The sequence below is a fragment of the Coregonus lavaretus genome (genome assembly GCF_964263955.1).
Source record: "Coregonus lavaretus genome assembly, chromosome: 3".
Classification (NCBI taxonomy): domain Eukaryota; kingdom Metazoa; phylum Chordata; class Actinopteri; order Salmoniformes; family Salmonidae; genus Coregonus; species Coregonus lavaretus.
The window spans coordinates 60,703,638-60,721,773 of NC_139990.1; the positions used below are offsets into that span (position 1 = coordinate 60,703,638).

Below are 18,136 nucleotides of genomic sequence, written 5' to 3' on the forward strand. Positions count from 1 at the left end.
TTCAGAGACTTGTACCGAAGCCACTCCTACGTTGTCTTCTCTGTGGTTAAGGTCGTTGTCCTGTTGGAAGGGGAACCTTCGCCCCAGTCTGAGGTCCTGAGTGCTCTGGAGCAGGTTTTCATCAAGGAGCTCTGTAATTTCATATTTCCCTCGATCATGACTAGTCTCCCAGTCCCTGCCGCTGAAAAACATCCCCACAGCATGATTCTGCCACCACCATGCTTCACTGTAGGGATGGTGCCAGGTTTCCTCCAGACGTGACGTTTGGCATTTAGGCCAAAGAGTTCAATCTTGGTTTCATCAGACCAGAGAATCTTGTTTCTCATGGTCTGAGAGTCCTTTAGATGCCTTTTGGCAAACTCCAAGCGGGCTGTCATGTGCCTTTTACTGAGGTGTGGCTTCCGTCTGGCCACTCTACCATAAAGGCCTGATTGGTGGAGTGCTGCAGAGGTGGTTGTCCTTCTGGAAGGTTCTCCCATCCACACAGAGGAACTCTGGAGCTCTGTCAGAGTGACCATCGGGTTCTTGGTCACCTCCCTGACCAAGGCCCTTCTCCCCCGATTGCTTAGTTTGGCCGGGCGGCCAGCTCTAGGAAGAGTCTAGGTGGTTCCAAACTTCTTCCATTTAAGAATGATGGAGGCCACTGTGGGGACCTTCAATGCTGCAGAAATGTTTTGGTACCATTCCCCAGATCTGTGCCTCTACACAATCCTGTCTCGGAGCTCTACAGACAATTCCTTCCACCTCATGGCTTGGTTTTTGCTCTGACATGCACTGTCAACTGTGGGAACTTCTATAGACAGGTGTGTGCCTTTCCAAATCATGTTAAATCAAATGAATTTACCCCAGGTCGACTCCAATCAAGTTGTAGAAACATCTCAAGGATGATCAATGGAAACAAGATGCACCTGAGCTCAATTTCGAGTCTCACAGCAAAGGGTCTGAATACTTACGTAAATAATGTATTTCTGTTTTTTATTTTTAATAATTGTGCATACATTTCTATACTTTCCATATGCACTGTATGTCCCTTCCTCTCAATATCCCCTACCTATGTAGTCTGTATTAGGTATGTCTTTCTACAGATGCATTGTGTATTTTTCCAGGAAAACATCACAGTGGTTGCTGTTACTAATACTGTTAAGCAGGAAGATAATCAATCAGAGAGAAACTTTCAACCAAAACAAATAAGATCAGTTCTTATTGTTGACACATTGAGGTCATTGTTTGATTATGACCTCAGAGACTATATGATTTATCGGTTGGCTGGGCTTAAAAAGCAATCAACCAAAAAGACCAAAAGGGCGAAGACAGAATGCAATCTTAAGCTAACAGTGTAACCAAACATTATTCAAGCATGTACAGTGGGGAAAAAAAGTATTTAGTCAGCCACCAATTGTGCAAGTTCTCCCACTTAAAAAGATGAGAGAAGCCTGTAATTTTAATCATAGGTACACAACTATGACAGACAAAATGAGAAGAAGAAAAATCCAGAAAATCACATTGTAGGATTTTTAATGAATTTATTTGCAAATTATGGTGGAAAATAAGTATTTGGTCAATAACAAAAGTTTCTCAATACTTTGTTATATACCCTTTGTTGGCAATGACACAGGTCAAACGTTTTCTGTAAGTCTTCACAAGGTTTTCACACAATGTTGCTGGTATTTTGGCCCATTCCTCCATGCAGATCTCCTCTAGAGCAGTGATGTTTTGGGGCTGTCGCTGGGCAACACGGACTTTCAACTCCCTCCAAAGATTTTCTATGGGGTTGAGATCTGGAGACTGGCAAGGCCACTCCAGGACCTTGAAATGCTTCTTACGAAGCCACTCCTTCGTTGCCCGGGCGGTGTGTTTGGGATCATTGTCATGCTGAAAGACCCAGCCACGTTTCATTTTCAATGCCCTTGCTGATGGAAGGAGGTTTTCACTCAATGAATGGCCCCATTCATTCTTTCCTTTACACGGATCAGTCGTCCTGGTCCCTTTGCAGAAAAACAGCCCCAAAGCATGATGTTTCCACCCCCATGCTTCACAGTAGGGATGGTGTTCTTTGGATGCAACTCAGCATTCTTTGTCCTCCAAACACGACGAGTTGAGTTTTTACCAAAAAGTTCTATTTTGGTTTCATCTGACCATATGACATTCTCCCAATCCTCTTCTGGATCATCCAAATGCACTCTAGCAAACTTCAGACGGGCCTGGACAGGTACTGGCTTAAGCAGGGGAACAAGTCTGGCACTGCAGGATTTGAGTCCCTGGCGGCGTAGTGTGTTACTGATGGTAGGCTTTGTTACTTTGGTCCCAGCTCTCTGCAGGTCATTCACTAGGTCCCCCCATGTGGTTCTGGGATTTTTGCTCACCGTTCTTGTGATCATTTTGACCCCACGGGGTGAGATCTTGCGTGGAGCCCCAGATCGAGGGAGATTATCAGTGGTCTTGTATGTCTTCCATTTCCTAATAATTGCTCCCACAGTTGATTTCTTCAAACCAAGCTGCTTACCTATTGCAGATTCAGTCTTCCCAGCCTGGTGCAGGTCTACAATTTTGTTTCTGGTGTCCTTTGACAGCTCTTTGGTCTTGGCCATAGTGGAGTTTGGAGTGTGACTGTTTGAGGTTGTGGACAGGTGTCTTTTATACTGATAACAAGTTCAAACAGGTGCCATTAATACAGGTAATGAGTGGAGGACAGAGGAGCCTCTTAAAGAAGAAGTTACAGGTCTGTGAGAGCCAGAAATCTTGCTTGTTTGTAGGTGACCAAATACTTATTTTCCACCATAATTTGCAAATAAATTCATTAAAAATCCTACAATGTGATTATCTGGATTTCCTTTTCTCTATTTGTCTGTCATAGTTGACGTGTACCTATGATGAAAATTACAGGCCTCTCTCATCTTTTTAAGTGGGAGAACTTGCACAATTGGTGGCTGACTAAATACTTTTTTCCCCCACTGTATATGTACATACTGATAGAACCATACACCCTTGCATCCGTGCAAGGCTTCTTTAGCCAACAGAGTCAACCTATTCTAATAATACCATCAAGAGGATAAGTCAATGTCTTTGCATTTGGGCCAATATGACAAAAGTTGTCTGTCAATTGTCTATGGCAAAAGGTAAAATCCACATATGAAGGTATGCAGACACAAATACATTAGTGGTAATGAACAAGTCATTGAGTCACTCATGTAACTTATAAACAAATCCGACAAGTGACACATTATGACGATAAGACAAATCTAGAAAACATAACCTATACAGTAATATCATGACATCACCAATACAGACATAGTTCAGGATCTGATGAAGATTGTGCTCCAACTCTTGTTGTCATTCCTAGTGACATTAAAATGTAATGACTTATGATGAATTAGAGAAATCAAACCCTTCCAATCATTTTATGGCAGATTCTGACTGGTTGATGTTGTAGTCACTTAGTTAATTAGTTACTGTAGAAAACTGTTCTAAAACTGTTTTACATTTCATTATTACCCTCCCCCATTTAACATTCAAGATTTCTCATTGAAAATGGCAGATTAAAAAATGGCCATTATCTTATCCATGGGTGAGGTTGCCATAATGTACAGTATATTAATCTGGGTGTGGGTGAGAAAATAGGTTTCGTTATATGACACACACCCACACACACCTTCCACTTATGACATATAAAATAGTAGTCTTTAAATACTAATTACTGAATCACTGCAAACAAATATTGGATATCTTCAGTTGAAAGTACAACACAATATTTATGTGTTCAACTTTACAATGAAGACCTAACTAACTTGAGGCCTAACTTCTGTCTGAGTATAGTACAAAACAATTAAAATACATTTTGATTTTATTTAACCTTTATTTAACTTAGGAGAGTCAGTTAAGAACACATTCTTATTTACAAGTCAAGATAATTATGTAAACTTCAGAATTCTGATTGTTTTGCGCTCGTTTCAATATGTGAAATCACTGTGTAGGCTATGCATTGCCATCTTGTGGCTTGAAGGCGCAAATGGAATATAACGATCATAAAAGCATCTGCAGTGTAAATCCACTTTGTTTCATCATATTTCATCACTAACAACATTCTTGCAATAAAAACTGTTTTTACACACAACACAATTGATAGCTCATGCAAAGCCCTCAAACAGCCATATAAGACTTGTAGGTGTTGCTGTTCATATTAAAGGGATAGTTCACCCAAAGTTCATTATTGGTTAATCCGTACAATATTTTTTAAAAAGATGATAGTTCACTTTAGGTGACCTTCACCGGTTAAGGCAAACTCCAGGAAGCGATGTCATCCTCCAGGAAGTCACTTCATCACAGGGCTAGACGTCCGGGTTTAGTGAAGACAGTTAACACCGGGTCCCCTGTCCCTCCAAGTTCTTAAGCCAGAGCTCCAGGGCGTATTTGGTACCAGTGCTGACCCGCTCCACATCCTCTCCGCTAGCCGGGGCCCGGTTACACAAAACAGACAATGGCAGAACTGACTCACTGAGCCCACCTTCCGGAGAGACCTCCAATACACTGGAGAACCAACACCACAGAAACAAAATGCCAACATTGTTACGAGGAAACCGATTAAATAATTAATGTCAGAGGAAATACTTGTCAATGGTACAGTATATAATCTATTTTTAATGTCTGTTTAGGTTTTGAGTACATTACTTTGTGGATGTGATGTACCTTATGGTTGGAGCCAGGCCCTCCTGCGGTGTTCCAGAACCCTCCTCTCCGTCCACGGCAGACACGATGGCCTTGACCAGCGAGGCATCCACCCACAGACAACCACTGACCTCAGCGGGTTCGGGGTGCAGAGAGGCCTGGAACAAAGATAGTCTTTAGTGAGTCAGAGGCATTCTCTTTGATTTGTGTTCCTTTAATGATAACACCAGACAGGCAGGCAGACATACAGACAGACAGACAGGCAGACAGACAGACACCTGGAGCTGCTGGTGTGTGAGGGAGGTGTTTAGGAGCATGTAGGTGACCACATGGTGCCTCTGTGGCATCCCTCTGCTCAGCATGGGCGGGAAAACTGACTGTGAAGAGACAAAATGAACAAACATTTGAGCCAACATGAGCAAACAGGACTGTCAGACAAATCAGAATTTATATAATAATAATATGCCATTTAGCAGACGCTTTTATCCAAAGCGACTTACAGTCATGCGTGCATACATTTTTTTTGTGTATGGGTGGTCCCGTGGATCGAACCCACTACCTTGCCGTTACAATGGCCGTGCTCTACCAGCTGAGCTACAGAGGACCATCAAATGTGTATGGAATTGTGGCCAGTAGGTTTTTCTAATGCATTTACATATTATTATTTAACAAACTATTCTCTGGGGCTAGAAATGTGATGTGTAGTGACAGTGGTTTCCACACCTCCCAGAGCCCCAGCAGCTGAGCTGAGACGTCTCCAGGGTCCAGCTTCAGTCCTGTCTCCTCCCTCAGCTCCCTCAGCCCCGCATCCAGGAGCTGACAAACAAGAGAGATATGAGGCAAACACACAGAACAAGCTTGATTGAGCTAAAAGGGAATTGACCCCAGAGACCATGAGGGGATTGAAACCACAGACAAAGACACTTATGGGGAATAATCTAATTTATCTTCCACTGTTTAATAGCTATAGCATCTAGAAACGTTACCCTCTCATCCAGTTCCACATGGCCACCTGAAAAAAAAAAAAAAACACCTTCAATATCAGGAAACATCAGTAAGGTCAATTGGGTTACCCAATATGTCTTCCTATGAATGCCATTTCATTTTGAAAGGTTACTTCCGCAGAATGATGCCATACCTGGTGGAACCCACACATTGGGGAAAATGCGAAGACTGGATGACCGTCGAGTTAACAACACCTTCTGATTGGCTGACTGCAGAAGAATAGCAACCCCCACGTCCACTCCGCGGCTCTGAACGTCCAATGGGATTGCAGCTGCCTCTGCGACAGACAGATACTTGAAGGGGCAAAAGGATGCCCTCTGAGAAAAATATCAACCAAATAAACTCAAACATTTTCCATTACACTTTTTCAGTCAACCAACAATTATTTCTATGGGATACACAAAACAACAACTGTCTGAGGTATGGAAATGTGACCACAATTTATAAAACAATTAAACCTATCAGTTTATTAAATTGAATGTGTTTCATTGAGCCATTACCTTTAGGGGAATTCCTCTCCCCTTCTCGCAGTCACACAGTATAAAGCGATTGTTCTCCAAAGAACACTTCACCTCCACCTCATCATTAAGAGTCTCTGTAAAATGACCTGTTATGCTCTAACAGAAAATTAAGTGGTAAAAAAAAGAAGTTTTTTAACTGTTGCATAATTCACCTCATAACAACCTTTGAAGTGTCAGCAACTACAAGAATAAAGGCTAACCACTTAGCTAAATTCCTTAATTTCAATGTATTTTGGAGGGGTAAGTACTAGGCCTGCTATGGGTCCATTCAGTCATTGTTTTTTGGTTATCAATATACAAATCCAGATTATGGATGGCAATCTCTGGCCCATAGATTAAGGAAATATACACTATATATACAAAAGTATGTGGACACACCTTCAAATTAGTGGATTCTGGTATTTCAGCCGCACCCATTGCTGACAGGTGTATAAAATAGAGCACACAGCCATGCAATCTCTATAGACAAACATTGGCAGTAGAATGGCCTTACTGAAGAGCTCAGTGACTTTAAAATGTGACACCGTCATAGGATGTCACCTTTCCAACAAGTCAGTTTGTCACATTTCTGTCCTGCTAGAGCTGCCCTGGTCAACTATAAGCGCTGTATTGTGAAGTGGAAACGTCTAGGAGCAACAACGTCTCAGCCGCAAAGTGGTAGGCCACACAAGGTCACAGAACGGGACCGCCGAGTGCTGAAGTGCTTAAAAATCGCTTGTCCTCAGTTGCAACACTCACTATCGAGTTCCAAACGTCAGAAGAACTGTTAGTCGGGAGCTTCATGAAATGGGTTTCCATGGCCGAGCAGCCGCACATAAGCCTAAGATCACCATGCGCAATGCCAAGCGTCGGCTCGAGTGCTGTTAAGTTTGCCGCCATTTGACTCAGGAGCAGTGGAAATGCATTCTCTAGAGTGATGAATCACGCTTCACCATCTGGCAGTCCGAAGGACGAATCTGGGTTTGGCGGATGCCAGAACGCTACCTGCCCCAATGCATAGTGCCAACTGTAAAGTTTGGTGGAGGAGGAATAATGGTCTGGGGATGTTTTTCATGGTTCGGGCTAGGCCCCTTAGTCCCAGTAAAGGGAAATCTTAACACTACAGTATACAATGACATTCTAAACAATTCTGTGCTTCCAACTTTGTGGCAACAGTTTGTGGAAGGCCCTTTCCTGTTTCAGCATGACAATGCCCTGTGCACAAAGCGAGGTCCATACAGAAACGGTTTGTAGAGATCGGTGTGGAAGAACTTGACGGCCAGCACAGAGCCCTGACCTCAACCCCATCGAACACCTTTGGGATGAATTGGAACGCCGACTGCGAGCCAGGCCTAATCGCCCAATATCAATGCCCGACCTCAATAATGCTCTTGTGGCTGAATGGAAGAAAGTCCCCACAGCAATGTTCCAACAGCTAGTTGAAAGCCTTCCCAGAAGAGAGGAGGCTGTTATAGCAGCAAAGGGGGGTCCAACTCCATATTAATGCCCATGATTTTGGAATGAGATGTTCGACGAGCAGTTGTCCACATACTTATGGTCATGTAGTGTATATGTACAGTATTATTGTAATTTGGGTGAACTACCCCTTTAAAATGGTCCTACAGTAAAACCAAACACCGCCATAGCACCCACGCGCACCTCGTTTTCATAAATTCCACGTGACATTGGCATTTGGCTAGTGTTGAAGTGACAATTAACAAAAACATAGCACATGCACAACTGACCTGCACAAAACGTGCACATTGCGGTGCGACATTATTCTTCGACAGATGAACCAGTATTTTCGTGACTTTTTCCATGGTTGTCAATTATTCTCCTTATTGATAGATACAGTAGTTTAATGCACCTGAAAAATAGCTAGCAACGTTAGCTAGCCTGATTTACAAAATGTGTAAGAGAATCCAGCGAGCGATAACAAATCAGAATTCTGATAGCGATATAAGAATGGCAATGCACGTTAGCTAGCTGGCTAATATTACCACATTACACATTTGTTCAAATGAGTAGCGCAATTGACATCCCATTGCAGTTCACTTAAGTATTTTGATAACTAAGCTAGCTCTATAGCTTACTGTCATTATGATTAATTTCCAAGCTGCATTTGCTAACTAACTAGCTATCCATCTATCTATCCAGTGTGGGCTCCTGCCTTGTTCGCTAGGTCGATGGTTCATGCAACAAAATTGTTTCCTGCCCACCTATTTTCTTAGCTTGTATGGCTAGCTGTCAAATCCAAGGAATACAAACACAAATGTACATATAGCTAGCTACCTACATTCATTGGCTACATTGAAATCACATGTTGCTCTTCTTCTTCTTCGGTTTATATATGGCGGTTGGCAACCAACTTTAATGTGCTTTACCGCAACAAACTGGACTGGAGTGTGGACCAGAGAAAAGGAAGGTCTAAAAACGATATCCTACCCATTATTCTTCCTACCCATTATTCTCGTCTCCTGAAAATTCCATTGTTAATATAGACTCAAGATGTGTTGCATGTCAGCAATAAAGTTTTCAAGATATACAGTATAACTTCACAATACAGAAATACAGCTGGTATGATGGGGGTAGTGTGACTGCGAGAAGGGGAGAGGAATTCCCCTAAAGGTAATGGCTCAATGAAACAAATGGCAGCATCATCATATTATGCAAAATGCATCATACGGCCTGTATTTCTGTAAGAATGCTGTCAATGTAAACATTTTGGGACTATATCAACAATGGAATAATGAAACATATACCAAACGATAGTTTTTGGGTGGAGTTTTCCTTTAAGGAAACTAAATACATAATTAAATACTACATCCCCTGAAGCAATTAATTTAAGCTTGGCCCTTCAACACCATTGTAGCTCAGTTGGTAGAGCATTGCGCTTGTAACGCCAGAGTAGTTTGTTCAATTCCCTGGACCACTCATACGTAAAATGTATGCACGCACGACAAAGTCGCTTTGGATAAAAGCATCTGCTAAATAGCATATATTATATTTGTATCCTTAAATCTGATAACAATCCCTCCCATATTGCTGGCACTGAAATAACCAATTTTCCACTGTCTCCATCTCCTCCTGACAGTGATCACACCTCCCAGTCAGATGTTTTCCGACAAATGTTAATGTACTGTTGAGCTTTGTGTGTCCCAGTCTCAGCCTTGTGATTACACTTTCCTCCCTTCTCTCTCGACCTTAGGACCTCCCTGCCCCCACCTTTTCCTGGATCTTATACAGGAGTCTTCCCTTTCCCACAACTCCTGCCATTTGTTTTTGACCACTGTTCTTATTAACCCATTGGCTTGTGCTTTACTGATTGACAATTCCATTTCAATACTAGGATGTTTGAGACCCTGCTTGGCAAGAACATCCACTTCCTCATTCCCCTCTACTCTCACAGGAGTTGGTACCCAGAGGAACCTCACAACTACCCCCATCTGTCTCACCCTAAACAGGCACTGCAAAATCTCATACAATACATCTTGTCTGCTCCGTGACACAAATGAATTTAAGCTCATCAGTGCAGCACATGAGTCAGGGTAGTCATCTGCTCCATCTGGCCTCACCTCCTCCACCCACTCTGCAGCCATGAGCATGGCCAGCAACTCCATTGTGTATACAGATAAATTATCCATTGCTCTTTTTGTCACTGCCACCCTGAACTCAAGAACAATAAAAGCTGCACCTGTCCTCCCTGTTTTCGAGTCCTTAGATCCACCAGCCATTCTATCCACGGCTGCACTCAAAGTTTAAAACCCCCTAATGTCGATGTCCGTGCCCCCATGGAAATCAAATTAGCATAATAATAACAAATCCCCATAACAAAAGTTTAAACTATAGATATCTCTTTTTTTTTTGCATTGGGTGCTTCTCAATACACAACATCCGCATCTGCGGTGAAAGGTGACAGAGCTTGAGCAGTGTTTGTTAGACCATGATACATTCCGAAAATCGGTCTTCTCACAAAATCGTCTGTAGTCTCCGAACATTTATTATTATTATTAGTATTATTATTATTATTATTATTATTATTTACCCCTCTATGGAAAGATGAGACTCTCACTAACACGGTGGTGTTCTCCGTTTTGCTCTATGGCACCCATAAGCATCTTGGGACTCCTCTGAAGTCAGAAATGCCAACTTCTGCCTGTAGTGTCCAAACAGTTTGGGCTACACACCTCTATGGAAAGGTGAACACGAACACGTACTTCTCGTTATTTTGTTTTAGGACGCCCACAGGCCACACAAGACTCATCTGAAGGTCCCCAGGTACCAGTTGAAAAAATGAATGGAAGTATATATGGACAGTGGCAAAAATAAGGGGTTAAATACATGGAGAGAGAAAAAAAAACTTCCTTTTGATTTTTTAGGGGGGGGACTATCTGTTGTTCCATGTAGTGAATTTGTTATTCAAAGTGTTTGTAATGGGCTACTAGCTAGGTAAGACAACCGCATATCACAATAGTTGTACCACATATCACAATCATTGTAAGTAAAACGTTCCTCAACAAAGCAGCTTTCAGCAGAATCAGTGCTAGTAAGAAAACACAAGTGCAAGTGTTTTAGTGCAAGAAAGGCAAGCATAACAGTAAGGTGTTTTCCCCCTTTTTTTTCTTGCCACTAGGCCAGAGATTTGCCCTTTATCATCATGTCTGACTGTTTCATTACAGTGCCACCACTGTGGTGACATCACCATGAGGGCCAGGGGGGCACAGTGTGTGTTCCCAGTGCTGCTGGGAACACACAGAGGGGACTCAGTCTTTTCCTGAGGGACCTGAGCAGGGAGGAGAGGGACATATCTAGTCTGAGTGAATCTAGTCACCAAATCAGAAAGTGACATCAAGGCTGCCTTTAGACAGGCAGCCCAATTCTGATATTTTTTCCACTAATTGGTCTTTTGACCAATCACATCAGATCTTTTTCAGATCTGATTGGTCAAAAGACCAATTCATGAAAAAAAGATCAAAATTGGGCTGCCTGTGTAAACGCAGGCCAAAATTAGGTTGTGAGGAGATGGTTCTTACCTCTGGGCTGTCAGTACCAATGGTGCACAGAATAACCACCACACTGATCAGCATCTCCAGCACCAAGAAACCAATCAGAATGCCCAGCATACGGTTGATCAGGAGCTTCACAGGAAGCCATGCAGAGACACACAACATAGGATACATTTACACACCACACCAGTGTCATGGTCATGTTAACAGATGCAGCAACACAGAGCCAATCTACATCTGGTCTTTGCTTGAATTCAGGGGTATTGAAGAAAATACCTACCACAGTGTCTCCGTAGAAATTGGAGAAGTGGTGATCCTCTTTGCAGGGGTATTTGTCCTGTTTGTATGGTGTATGCTTGGACATACAGTGCATTCGGAAAGTTCCTGGGGCCCAGTGTTCCTCCGATGGCACCTGTTGTGACAACTGCAAGGTGGGCAAGCCTCTTCCTCTGTCTCCTTCACTGGACCCTTACTGACACACACACACTCACTCAGTCACTCATTCAACCCCATCACTGAACACTCTACTGAACACCTACATTTAAATCAGCTCAGTTCGTTAGTCTCATATTTATCATAACTATAATTATATATGTTATAACTCTGATTTTAATTTAGATTGAATGTAATATCTTATGTTGTTCTTGTCTATTACTGTTCTATATTTTGTCATGCATTTTTACGTTTTATGTGGACCCCAGGAAGAGTAGCTGCTGCATGTGCAATAGTTAATGGTGATCCTAATAAACTAAACTATTACATGATCTATCGCAAGAAGCTAAACAAAGGTCCAAAGCATAAACCCCTTTACTGATCTACAAAATGGTTCATGTCCCACAGCATTACATGTTTGAGCTACTGTAAGACTGTACTTTTTTAATGTACAGCTGCTGCACTCTCTGCCTGTTCCACATACTGTTAACCTGTTGATGTAAGCGATGACTGCGGTGTTCTCAATCTTACCATCCCCCGGCCACGGCCATAGCTCAGGCTGTAGTACCCACGGAGGTGAATGGCTTTCCCAGAGAAGACGCAGACAGTGAGAGCCACACAGAGCTCCATCACTGTCAGGACCAGCAATAGGCCCTTTACCCCATTCAATACTTTCTGATGCACACAGACGTAAAACAAGAGGAATATGTATCAACAGTTGGGCTAATGATTTGCATTGGAACTTTAGAAGGATTTACAAGTTTTATTCAGGTTTCTCATCCTGGTAAAACAATATCAACGGTATCTCGTAAATATATTAAAATGTAAATAAGCCTGCAAAGATGTATTTCTCTAGCTCCTTGCAACATTTAATAAACAAATGGTTTGGAAGCACAGGAGGCTGCTGAGGGGAGAACGGCTCATAATAATTGCCAGAACGGAGCAAATGGAATGGCATAAAACACATAGAAACCGTGTGTGATGTATTTGATACCATTCCACTTATTCTGCTCCAGCCATTACCGCGATCCCGTTCTCCCAAATTAAGGTGCCACCAACCTCGTGTTTGGAAGGTTACTAATTTCTCTGAAGTTAGTATAACAAATAAATACAGAAAAATTACATGAACCAGGTCACTTCCATAAATACTTACATCTATTGTCCTAACCATTCTTGTGCATTCTTGTATCCTGTTCTGGTCGGAATCTGAGGTATAGTTTCCATCAGTTGGGGTGCAGAAACCATCTTCTTGTTTTACAGTCAGCAGCATGCAAATATATACAACCCCAGCCAGGGCCACAAGAACACTGAAAACATTCACAGCCAGAGTCCCTTTAATCTGACAGGGTGGGAAATGGAGAGGAGGGGAAACTGAACAACCATTGCATGACAATGTTAGTTTGTTTTGTTTAAAATATATGGACATAGCAAATCTCTTAACTGTTCCAATTGGTTAGATTTTTGGTTTGTGAGTTTTGGTCTAGAAAATTATCTCCTGATTTACTTCCTAATAGCAATATCAATTTCTGATATAAATCGCAACTTATCAATCTAATGAAGCAAACTTGAAGTTCACACTGCTATTTACCACAGTCGCAGTGAATGACTTACCAGACTCAAACCTGTTCCTTTCCGGGCAGCCACAGTGAGAGATCCAGAGAGGACAAACTAGAGTGTGAGCAACAACACAGGAGAGAAAGACACTTTAGACTATTGACATATGAAGCTAAGGTGGTGCTGTCCAATAAACTGCCATATCCAATGTCACCTACTGTAGAGGCCTAAACTTTATAAATAAACAAGTTCTGCTGTCTCCTGTGGGTGTGGGATGCCCTTTGATCATGAGTGCTGATCTGAAGTCAGTTCTCCTGCTTGTTCACCTACTTTTCTAGGTTACAATAGGACTAGTGTAACATAGATGACGCCATATTCACTCTGAGGAAACATCTCTAAACGTGCAGGTGTCAGTGTAGCATTAAGTGTTTAGGATATTACTTGCCCCCTTGGGACCCAGAACTTACAGCAACTCCCATGAAGAGTGGGACCTGGTCATACAGGGTAGGGGACAGAAGAGCAGACAGGCTCACCACCATGCACACCAATCCAAGGATGATCTGCACAATCTGAGACACAACAGTAATTCAGGGAACATTGAGTAAAAATAGGGGAAATGGTAACATATCAAGGTTCACAGTTTAGCCTACATGTTTTCTTCTAAATCAAATTGCCCTCAAAGGACGTTAAATATAGATCTCTACAATATCACAGCCGATGATTGAATCAAATGGCAAATGGATGGAATGAGCACTAAAGTCAAAAGGACAGTAATATTCTGTTCTCACCCCGAGACAATGTGGCTGAACCTGCAGGAACACCCTTGTCATCTCTGACACTTTAGTGGTCGGCAGTGGCATAGCAGGGGGCGCACTCTGGATTTGGGGAGTGACATTCAGAAGTGGCACTGAAGCCTTGCCAGTCTCCCCCACGGGGAACACCTGTGTCACTATCACAACTCCATTTGCAGTGGTGATAGAGGAGGCCATGGTTTATGATCCTTATTTGGGTGGTTGACGACAACAAACACCTGAGAAGAAACAAACTACACACTGAAAGCTTGATACTTTAATACAGCTGCAGATATTTTGTCAGTGTTTATTATGGCATTACAGATAGCCTACGCCTTCTCTAGGTTGTCCTTGGTTTAGAAATAACATTTCAACATTTGGCTATTTTAAACTTTTGAAGAACAAAATTGAGTTTTGAAGAGTACTATGTAGGTGGATTTCAAATTATCTTTTCTTAGGTCTCGCAAAGGAGACTAGCATCACTGAAATGTTTTTTATTATTATTTTTTGAAATGTTAAATAAATCAATACAATATTGACAACAGTCAATGATTACAGTTTATTATAGCACTTTTTACGCCACATTTGAGTTGTACTTGTAAATCTGTGTTTTGTATTTCAATGGAAATTCAAACTATAACTCTATGGAAGCTTGCAAATGACTACATTTAATAGGCATACAGCTGTTAACATAAATCGTCTAATCAACATTAATTTAGCCAACATTTGTGACAATTTACCCCTTGTCCACTTTTTCCAGGTGCAGGAACAGCTAACGGAAAAACCAGGATATAATCTACACTGCTTTTTCAATGTTTACAGATCCCGGATGCATCTGCTTTTTAATTATATAATATGCCGCGTTCAAAACAACTAGGAACTCGGAAATATCTGACTTCAGTCCGCTCATGACAACTGGGAGTTCGGAAAAAACCGAGCTCTGACTGGGAAAATCGTTTTGAACTGTCATCCAACTCGGAATTCCAAGTCGGAAACTCGGGCATCTTTCTAGAGCTGCAACTTTCCGACCTGAGATCACTGACGTCATGATCTGTTATAGTGTTTTCCGAGATCCCAGTTGTCGTGAAAGCACCAATATCACAGTTTATAAACACAGAGACGCAACATCGCGAGACTTCTGGGAACGCTTGCGAATCATACCAGTCCGGGGTTTGATAAATCAATGAGAGAAGTGAAAAATAATTCCTTAGTTGTTAATTTTCTCGAAATCTAAAAGGCACAACATAGATTCGAGCCAATGTCTTAAGCATTTGAACATGTTATTACTCCAACCAAGTTCAAAACAACTGGGACCTCGGAACTCGGAAATCTCCGACTTCAGTTTGTTCAAAACATCTGGAAACTCGAAAAGAAAATGAGCTTCAACTGGGAATATCTATTTGAACCGTCATCCAACTCGGAATTCCACCTCGTTCAAAACAAGTGGGAGCTCGGAACTCGGAAATCTCCGACTTCGGTGCGTTCAAAACATCTGGGAACTCGAAAAGAAAACGAGCTTCGACTGGGAAAAATCTATTTGAACTCGGGCCTCTTGCTAGAGCTGCGATTTAACGACCTTAAGATCACTGGCGTTATGATTTTACCTCGTACTTTTCCGAGTTCCCAGTTGTTTTGAACGCGGAATTAGCCAACGTCGCAATGTCATAGCCTACAAGCGTGATCGGGGATTTCGCAGTTTCTGCAAATCTTCATACTGTAATGCCTTTGCCAATATCCCCATGCCCCGGGTCATTTACTAGAAAACACACCTACCTCTACACCTACTTCCTTAAAGTTCTGTCAATTTTTTATGGGAAAGTCAAAAGCATTTCCTTGGGACGTCCCAACTATGATGTCACCCCATTTAAAAAGGTTAAGGTATGGGTTAGTTAAGGGTTAGGGTAAGAGTGTGGTTTAAGGCAGGGAGGCTGCTGATGGGAGAATGGCTCATTATTATGGCTGGAACAAAGCAAATGGAATGGCATCAAACACCTGAAAGCATGTGTTTGATGTACAGTACCAGTCAAAAGTTTGGACACACCTACTAATTCCAGGGTTTTTCTTTATTTTTTACTATTGTCTACATTGTAGAATAATCGTGAAGACATCAAAACTATGAAATAACACATATGGAATCATGTAGTAACCAAAAAAGTGTATATTTTATATTTGAGATTCTTCAAAGTAGCCACCCTTTGCCTTGATGACAGCTTTGCACGGTAAGGGCAGGTGGGGCAGAGCCCCACATTTTTTTGTGCCTATTTTGCATGTTATTTTGGCATTAATACGTGTCACATATCAGTTTGCAAACAATGTGAAAAAAAAGAATCATTGAGTTAATAAAGCCTCCATACAAACATGGTCTCTTTTTTTGCTTTCTTGAGTAAGGCAGCTCCAAAATGTAGGTGTTTTAGCCTAGCTCAGTGCTTTCTGTGGTGGTGGGGCAGCCAGCGGAAAATACAGAGCGTAGGGGTTGGTAATGTTCTCTAGTTGCGCCGTGATTGGCTTAGTGTTCTGTCACTCATGGGGACACTACATCACTTCCAAATATAAGGGTAGAGCAAAAAAATTCAAGCCCCTTGGGTGCTGCCATTGAGTTACATTAGAAGTGCCCATCCAAGAAGGCTCAAGGTCATTGGCCACAGATAAAATGACATCAAATCACATTATATCTACAGTAGCTTTGATTGGACTGATCATGTCAACATCATACTTTCAAAATCTTAGCTAGCAGTCATCATCATGAAACAAGTCGACAATCTACTGGCAAATCCTTTTTAATCCTTGTCATATGAAGATAAATAATGAAGAGAAATTATAGATAAAACGTGTCGGTGCTCATCGGCCATTGGACATAAACATTACACAACAAGTTGGAAATCGCAAATTCATCAATGAGTGGTTTGGAAGGAATTAGTGGCTAACTGCAAGCATTGCAAAGCAATCACTAGCCTGCTATTCAGTCGAGTGGGTGTGTGGTACCAATTCTGGGTTGAAAGGTCTCTTTTCCAAGCTTAAAATGATAAACTTTCAACATTGGACATTCTGTCAATCCAGCATGACTTCTGCAGCGCTCAAAACAACTGATAACTCAGAACTGGGAAATCTGACTTCAGTGAGTTCAAGACAACTGGGAACTCGGGGAAAAACAAGCTCCGACTGGCAAAATATGTTTTGAATGGTCATCCAACTCCGAATTGTAAGTCAGGAACTTGGGCCTCTTTCTAGAGCTACAACCTGAAGATCACTGACGTCATCATGATTCGACCTTGTTTTTTTTCAGAGTTCCCAGTTGTCTTGAAAGCACCATAAATCCAGAGAATGCCAGGCTTTGATGACAAAGTTTGATGACAAAATTTGCCCACAAAGGACCGCCGTGCCACCTTCCTGTTCAAGTGAGCACAGCACAACAAGGTGAGTCCAAAAATGTATTATATGCTGCTGCATAAATTATGTAATATGCCAGGGAGATATGTATACTGTAGCTAAGAAAGTAATACTAAGTGTATGTTGTGTAGTAAGCTGTTAGTAGCCCATGTGCTTCACCCTAATAATTTGGTATATTTTCCCCTCTTAGTTTCACCTACTGTTCTGACTTGGTGGTACACATGTAGCCTATAACCTGTTTTAGAGAAACATAATCATCGAATATTGTAAGAGCTTTCATTGTCTGCTTATATACCCCCTTTATTTATCCTACGGTTCTGACTTGGTGTACAGGGAGAATACTGTAAGAACGGCCCATGTTCTGAATTTTGTCACTGTACATTTCAAAAGGGCTGAACAAATAGTTATATTGTCTACGTCCGTCCTAGCTCGCTCATTAATGTCTTAATCAAAATTACGGATTGCCTCTTATCCGCTTGTCGTCCCCTTATGCCATAGTTTGTACATCTCAATTGTCAGTAGAAACAACATTTGTTTAAGCAAGTCAGCCATATCAGCTATGTTTTTTTTAAAGGCAGTAAATGAGGCTGAATTAACTGTTTCGCTGCCAGACAAGGCTCCGCTGATAGCCAGGTGTAGCAGTGGTAAGGTGTTGGGACTCTACTGTTGGGACAGCTTTATGTAGGCCCTAACAGTTTGTGGGTACCGTTTGTCACCGTTATAGTGCATTTAATGTATTGTTTAGTGTTGTGTTGAGGCTTTGCTGGCATGCACCCCCCCCCCCCCCCCCCCCCCCCCC

At 41.9% G+C, this 18,136-nt stretch overlaps 1 protein-coding gene across 1 annotated transcript; it reads right to left on the reverse strand.

The window, feature by feature from the left end:
- Window positions 1-3,839: 3,839 nt before the first annotated feature.
- Window positions 3,840-15,214, reverse strand: LOC311125958 (uncharacterized protein). The gene is made up of 15 exons (XM_084158457.1): window positions 14,691-15,214; window positions 13,948-14,189; window positions 13,627-13,728; window positions 13,217-13,273; window positions 12,759-12,944; window positions 12,137-12,280; window positions 11,454-11,585; window positions 11,201-11,305; window positions 6,168-6,284; window positions 5,801-5,984; window positions 5,649-5,674; window positions 5,386-5,478; window positions 4,941-5,039; window positions 4,684-4,820; window positions 3,840-4,524 (listed from the first exon to the last, which is right to left on the reverse strand). Exons 2-15 carry the CDS (start codon window positions 14,146-14,148, stop codon window positions 4,353-4,355), a joined length of 1,755 nt encoding a protein of 584 aa, XP_084014583.1. The 5' UTR covers window positions 14,149-14,189; window positions 14,691-15,214; the 3' UTR covers window positions 3,840-4,352.
- Between the last annotated feature and the right edge of the window lie 2,922 nt (window positions 15,215-18,136).